Below are 7,614 nucleotides of genomic sequence, written 5' to 3' on the forward strand. Positions count from 1 at the left end.
CCTCAGTTAAAACTGTGTTGTATTTCTTAATGTTCTGAAATAAATTAACAAATAAATAGATAAACTGTTTTTTATTGTTATTTCTGGGTGCTCTGAAATAAATAAATAAATACCGTTCTGTGTAAATGAATAAATTAATACATCTCTAGGTGCTCTGAAACAAACAAATGAATACACTTTAAATGTTATCATTGCTTTGTTTTTTTAAATTTCTGACTGAAGCATCTAAATAAACAAACAAATTAATTAATAAATAAATGATGTTTAAATCTCAGCAGGAAACCGGTGGATTGCCTACTCCGGGTAGGGAATGAGTCCTTACCCCAAGTGAAGGAGTTTAAGTATCTCGGGGTCTTGTTCGCGAGTGAGGGGACGATGGAACGTGAGATTGGTCGGAGAATCGGAGCAGCAGGGGCGGTATGGCATTCGCTTTACCGCACCGTTGTGACGAAAAGAGAGCTGAGCCGGAAGGCAACGCTCTCGATCTACCGTTCAATCTTCGTTCCTACTCTCACCTATGGTCATGAGGGTTGGGTCATGACCGAAAGAACGAGGTCGCGGGTGCAAGCGGCCGAAATGGGTTTCCTCAGGAGGGTGGCTGGCGTCTCCCTTAGAGATAGGGTAAGAAGCTCAGTCATCCGTGAGGGACTCGGAGTAGAGTCCTTGCTCCTTTGCGTCGAAAGGAGCCAGTTGAGGTGGTTCGGGCATCTAGCACGGATGCCTCCTGGGCGCCTCCCTTGGGAGGTGTTCCAGGCACGACCAGCTGGGAGGAGACCACGGGGAAGACCCAGGACTAGATGGAGAGATTATATCTCTACTCTGGCCTGGGAACGCCTCGGGATCCCCCAGTCAGAGCTGGTTAATGTGGCCCGGGAAAGGGAAGTTTGGGGTCCCCTGCTGGAGCTGTTGCCCCCGCGACCCGATCCCGGATAAGCGGTTGAAGATGGATGGATGGATGGATGATGTTTAAATTGTCTTGTCTTTCTAAGTGTAATAAACAATAAAATGTGTTCTGACATCCTATCATATATTATAGAGAGATACTACAAATAACACAGAAAGCACTTTAAGTATTAACACTATATACAAACACACCACCTTAACCCTATAATGTTCCAGTTAGAACATTATTGGAGTATTATAGACTTACTATAGAAGATGCATAGCCCAAATATTATATTATAACAATAAAATCACAACTGATTATGACTGATACAGTTTAACATGCTTAAAGGAATAATGAATACATAGGAATAAGTTGCAAGAGATTGCTGGCACCGGCCGATACACACACAACAACATGTGAATAAGAGGAGTACCGGCACTTATTGTTTTCCACTTCAAACACAGTCTATATCATATAATACACAGACACTTACAGCCTATATACTGTATATAATATAATAGGGCCTACCTTCAGGTAGCTCTTCTGGTTATTGCCTCATGTTGGTTAAAAGGTCAAGAGGTCGCTCTTAAATTAGACTGAGATCTCTCCAACAGCAGTCTCTGGTTTCAACACACTGTGTTTGACTGCATATTTCCTGGGTGATGTCAACCTCTCTCTGCACTCACCTGTGCGTGTGTGTGTGTGTGCGTGCGCGCGCGTGCAGGACATTCCTGGGTTCGCGCTCGGTCTCTAATGAATTCCTATGACAACAGCACGTGCATGCAACTCTCGTCTACCTACCTACATGCACGCGGATACTTTCACTTAGGAAAGAGGAAGTCCAGGAAATAAAAAAGGTTTCCATTCCCTCACGCATGCCGGTATTTCCCACCAGCTGCACCGACTCAATAAATAGTAGCCGGGTTGAGGATGGAGGCAGGTAAAAAGCAGAACACATCAGTCAGAGACAAGAGACAAGAGACAAGAGAGGATGGACATGAAGCAGGTGAGTGAGACGCACACAGACTGCTGCTGCTGCTGCTGAGGCTGCTCTCCATCACTCCAGCTGTCTGACTCTCTCTCTGACTCTCTTCTCCTCCACAGATTCTCATCTTTGGACTTATCGTCGGTCCCGTGTGGTCGTCCGGGATGCCCCGGTGCTATAAGGAGCAGGAGTTGAACTTGGCCGCTGAGAGGAAGCTGAGGAGTCACTACCCGCAGCCTCCGGAGCCCGCACACGCTGCAGAGCCCGACTCCGCTGCGTCCTGCCCGGTGGAGCTGTTCCAGCAGCCGCCGCAGCACATCCACGACAGGTCTCTCTCCCCCTGGAGATACGTGTAAGTGACATTTCAAACTTCTCTCACATACACCACATGAATGGAATCAGCGACTTTAAAGGGTTAAACTGTGTGATCCTTTACTTTTGGCTCGGATGCTGTGATTTATTTGCTTTTTTGGATGATCATCAAGTTAGACTGTAAACTCTCAATGAACTCATCATGAGATTAAAAAAAACAATCCTACTGTAGGCTGAGATTGTCTTGAAGCTGTGAGAGCGACTGGACTGGGAAATAATTCATAAGAATCCTATAAAGTTTTCACAGATACCAAAATATCTTAAAATAAGGAGAAAGCTGATATAAAAATGATCCTGTTTGCACATGATGATGCATCAGCATCATAAGGCTTCAGTGAAATTCAGCGTCTTTAAAGGGTTAAACTGTGTGATCCTTTACTTTTGGTTTGGATGCTGTGATTTATTTACTTTTTTGGATGAGCTTCCAGTTAGACTGGAAACTCTCAATGAGCTCATCATGAGATAAAAAAAAAAAAAATCCTACTGTAGGCTGAGATTGTCTTGGGGAAGCTGTGAGAGCGACTGGACTGGGAAATAATTCATAAGAATCCTATAAAGTTTTCACAGATACCAAAATAAAGGCTATCCTGTTTGCACATGATGATGCATGAGCACCATAAAGCTTCAGTGAAATGATGAACTCTTAAAGGGGAAATTAATATTTGCACAACATTTGCAGACGTGCATCCTTTTGACCTTCTTACTCATGAGAGTGGCCGTGCTGTGGCACACTTTGCCCGAGGCTTTGAGCGCCTATGACGCGCTGGCGTGCGCCACACCCAGATCTCCAGAGGAGGGGAAATCCCTTCTCCCTCCAGTGACCGCGGCTCTATCGAAACACACACACACCCACAGGGAATGACGTGAATTGCTTCACTGAGGGCTATCTCCAATCTATAACACTTTATTACCTGCTGATTGCAGAGTTTATTTCCCTGTTTGCTTCCTACAGTCGGCTTTCTAATTGCTAAATGGACTTTTATAGACATTTAATGAATGAAAGACTTTATTTGGAACATACAAATAAATAACAACAGATACAAAATAATAACAAACAAAACATGAGTAATAGTGTCTGAAAAGGAGAAGGGAAACTAATATTTCCCTACCCCTTTCTCACTTCTCCTCTATTAACTCATATATCATAGAATGATAATTTAATATAATATATAAACTATCCCAGATTTATTTACATCCTAAATTAAATATATGAACAGCATCCCAAGTTTATTTACAACCCACATATCCATCCAGACTTAAAAAGTAAATATACCCTTAACACAACCCTTATCTCAACTCTTCCTCATCCATATACCTCCCAAAAATCTATTTTTTGTTTATAGCTTTTTAAAGTGATTTATATTTGTGCTCCGCTTCAACCCATTCCACAAATCCACCCCACAGACTGAAACACACACACTCTTCTTTGTTGTACGAACACAATGCTTTTTAATTTAATTTATATAGCGTCTTTCTAGTCTTCCGACCACTCAAAGCGCTTCAGTATGATGTATGTGTGAGAAGAATATATGTATATATGTATGTGCGCCTTTTAAGACACCCAAGGACGCCTTACAAACAAGATAAGACAGTCTAAGATTACATTATGTAAGGTGTATATTATCACCTTCTCTATTTAACCTTTGAATCACCAAGCACATTATTACTGGATCAGACTGTGAGTTTACAATCATGTCTCTGTGTTTAAATATATTTTTAAATCTTCAACTATATTTTTCATCTTCAGTTGCTGCTCCTGTGTTTTGTCCCCATCAGAGCAAAACAAATATATTGTAGATGTAATGTAGGCTACAGTCTAATACACAGTCAGATTCCACCATGGTAAAAGATGAATTAATGGACCACACTGAATAAAACTTTATTATATTATTGACACTTTTCCCCGCTCTGACTTTTTTATAGATAAATGTGCACAGTCAGCATATACTGTACGTACATGTACTACAATCTCTACGTGGACTGGATTCAAATGGAGGCTCTGCCTCTTATTTACCTGTCGCCATGTGAATCGTAGTATCAGAGCTCTACTGATGATGGCTTCTTATGTTCAGGTTCAACCTACTCAGAGTTGATTAGTGAGAGTAAATAATACATGTGTGTAAGTGTAAAAATGTGTATGTGAGAGTGAAAATATATATGTGAAAGGAGAATATATGTATGTGGAAGGAGAATGTATGTATGTGGAAGGAGAATGCATGTGTGTGTGAGTGCAAGAATGAATTATGTCTTGTACGGCCCCTCATACTTTACACTACAAGTCAGCATTCACACATTCATACACTGATGGCTGAGGCTGCCATTAGGCCTGCACGATATGTGGAAAATCTGCGATGTGCGATATCATTGTTCGATATAGAGATGACGATACGACTTGCGATAAATAAACAAATATTGAAGTGTGCATATTAGCTATACATATAGTAATATTGTAAATACAACTGGGCTAGATGTTGTTTCTAGAGCAGCAACAGTATGTACAGTAACAGTATGTCCATCAGGATCTAATCTAAATACTCAGTCACACACCGATGGTTCAGGGGCAAGTATCTTGCCCAAGGACACTTCAACATGTGGACTAGAGGAGCCGGGGATCGAACCGCCAACCTTCCAATTAGTGGATGACCCGCTCTAACTCTGTTTCTCATCTTTCCTTACATTTTTAATGAGAAATCCCAAAGGTTGGCTGATTATACTTTGGTTGTTTTTACTAGATTCTTGCCCTATAATATGATAATCGTAAACTGCAAGATTCATGGCCGGTTTAATATGTTTGGAGGCCCAAAGGGAAAAAGATGAGTTGTGAGGCCCCTCTGTGCATTGTGTAGTCTGTCGCCACCAAGTCTCAACCAAGGGTAGTGCACACAGCACACAATATATCGGAGTTGTAGTATTTTCCCAGAGACAAACCAACCAATATGCTTCAGTGCTACCTGACCTTAGGTCTGCTGCGTGGCAGTTTCTAGTAATTTCATTAACCACAACTTTATTTATGAATATGCACCCAAACCAAATAAATAAAGCAGTTAAAAGTATATTTTTACACATGGATTCTGTACAGGTGCAAAGTAACTAGGCCTACTACTTCCACTTTACTTGAGTGTTTCCATTTTATGCTACTTTAAACTTCTACTCCACTACATTTCGTTTATGAATCACTATACATTGTTAACCAGTAACCAGTGACCAGGGAAAATTAATTTGGTTTTAGCATAAAGCTGCAAAATAAGAAAATGTGAAAAAGTGAAGGGATTTAAATACTTTATTTTACAGTTGTAATGGGGTATTTTTTACATTGTTGTATTTTTACTTTTACTGAGTAGGGGGTGCACCGGTCCGACTTTTTCAGTACCGATACCGAAAGCGATACCTGAGCTTTTTGTATCAGCTGATACCGAGTACCGATGTGATACCAGTGTTTAATTAATCAACTGTATGCCTCACTGTGAGGAAGTGACTGGGATCATTCCTCTATTAGGCAACACCAGGCTGGACTTAATCATTGATTTACTAACTTTGTAAAACAAAATGTAACAAATAAATACATAGAAATAAATTTAGTGAATTGTTATTTTATTATTAATCCTTTCTGCATTTGCTATTTAAGCCATGATATGTTCCAATCTGGACTCAGGCCATAATCAGGAGAAGTGAAACCCCCAGTCACTTGCTATACTCAGAATATTTCCATAAATCATTTGGAATTAATGTGCAGGTTTTTATGTATGTTTAAACATACAAAGTGTAGTTGTCTCCAAAAAACACATTTTATTTCGATTTTTTTAATTTATTGGTAAAGAAAAAGAAGAAATCATAATACAATAATCAAGCGTAATCTTATTGGATGACACATATCTTTGGATAAGCTGCTCACTGAGTCCTCTTCTTCCTTTCCAGGCTTGTAACAAAGGAGGACCACTTTCCTTCCACCTACGCCGAGGCTCAGTGCCTGTGTTCCGGATGCGTCCTGATCCAGGACAACAAACGCCCAGTAGAGAGCTTCGACTACAACTCAGTCCCCATAAAGCAGAGCAGGGTGTTTCTCAAGAGGGAGCTCTGCGAAGATGGAAAGACGTACTATCTGAAGCCAGTTTCTGTGAAAGTAGCTGTGGGCTGTACCTGCGCCAGAGCCAAGTCCTCACCCTAGAAGGGATCCATCCAGACCTGTTGTCAAAGTGGCACACTATAGTTCATGTTGTATTTGTTTTAAAATGCATAAAGTTCTCTGGACAGTGTAACTCCGGGGTGTCAGGTCCTACGGTGTGATTAATGGGCAGATATGGGTCAGCAGGTTCCAGCACTTTGGTTTGGACTCATCACACAGCCGACACCCCTGGGATAGTTCTGGGATAATATAAGACTTCAAAAGTCAAAAGTCACATCAGCCTTTATAGGCTTATTTATTGTCATATATTTATTTGTCATAGATACATTTATAATGTATGTTTTGTAGGACTGTTTACAGCTCTGCCCAGTGCAGCTTGGTATTTCACTGTACTTCTTTTCATATTGAAGGCCTTGTCATCGAAGAAAATAGCTATTATATAGTTTTGTATAGTTTAAAATAATAATTTAACCACTAATATATAATATATATAATATTTTGATAACTATCTATTTATTTGGTTTGTCTTGCACATGGAATGTTTGAGCATTTGAAGGCTTTAGAATGCTCATGAGTGGATGAGGAAAACTTTGTATTTATTTATGATTGATGTCTTGTAGGTCTCGTCCCAGTGGGACTTAATGAGTCTACTAAAGACCAAAAGTTTGGCTTCTTTGAAGCGCAATAAAGAGAAATGTTTTGAAAGAAAACAAATTCTTGTGTTTCTATATTCTATATATTCAAAGCTGATATTGGAACGTGTGAGGCTGGATTACCAAGGTCCAGATGATGTCAGTGGGTTTTGGTAATTTCATTATATGCTCAGGTTGGTGGCCAGTTAGAGAAGCATGACTTTCTCTGTGGGGTGAGTAGGAGTCAGGTATTCTTTGTTACATATTTATTCAGGATTTGTAGGTTCTGGGTATAACTGTCCACTGTAATGTAGTGGGTGTGAGTGGGTGTGGTCTAAAAACAACACATAAATTAAACATTAGATTATGAAAATACTAAGAAAATGACATGGATAACGTAATAAAGTCATAGACTTAATTCTATTGTGTTCCTTGATGTACAGTAAAGCTACCCAGGATGCAGATGTCTAAGTGACTAGGAAACATCCTCCTATATTTTCATCAATAAAACCACTCAAAGTCAGAAATCCGTTAAAAAAAGCGACATACAGCTCACACCCCCAAACTTCCCCACAAGTTATGATTTGACTTTCTATTTTAATTTGTGGTGGATACT

General features: G+C 40.1%; 1 protein-coding gene across 1 annotated transcript; it reads left to right on the forward strand.

Moving 5' to 3' along the window:
• Positions 1 to 1,438: 1,438 nt before the first annotated feature.
• il17c (interleukin 17c) lies at positions 1,439 to 7,054 on the forward strand. The gene is made up of 3 exons (XM_074634303.1): positions 1,439 to 1,892; positions 1,991 to 2,223; positions 6,159 to 7,054. Exons 1-3 carry the CDS (start codon positions 1,878 to 1,880, stop codon positions 6,406 to 6,408), a joined length of 498 nt encoding a protein of 165 aa, XP_074490404.1. The 5' UTR covers positions 1,439 to 1,877; the 3' UTR covers positions 6,409 to 7,054.
• The last annotated feature ends 560 nt before the right edge of the window (positions 7,055 to 7,614 follow it).

The sequence above is a fragment of the Sebastes fasciatus genome, chromosome 4 (assembly GCF_043250625.1).
Source record: "Sebastes fasciatus isolate fSebFas1 chromosome 4, fSebFas1.pri, whole genome shotgun sequence".
Taxonomy (NCBI): Eukaryota; Metazoa; Chordata; class Actinopteri; order Perciformes; family Sebastidae; genus Sebastes; species Sebastes fasciatus.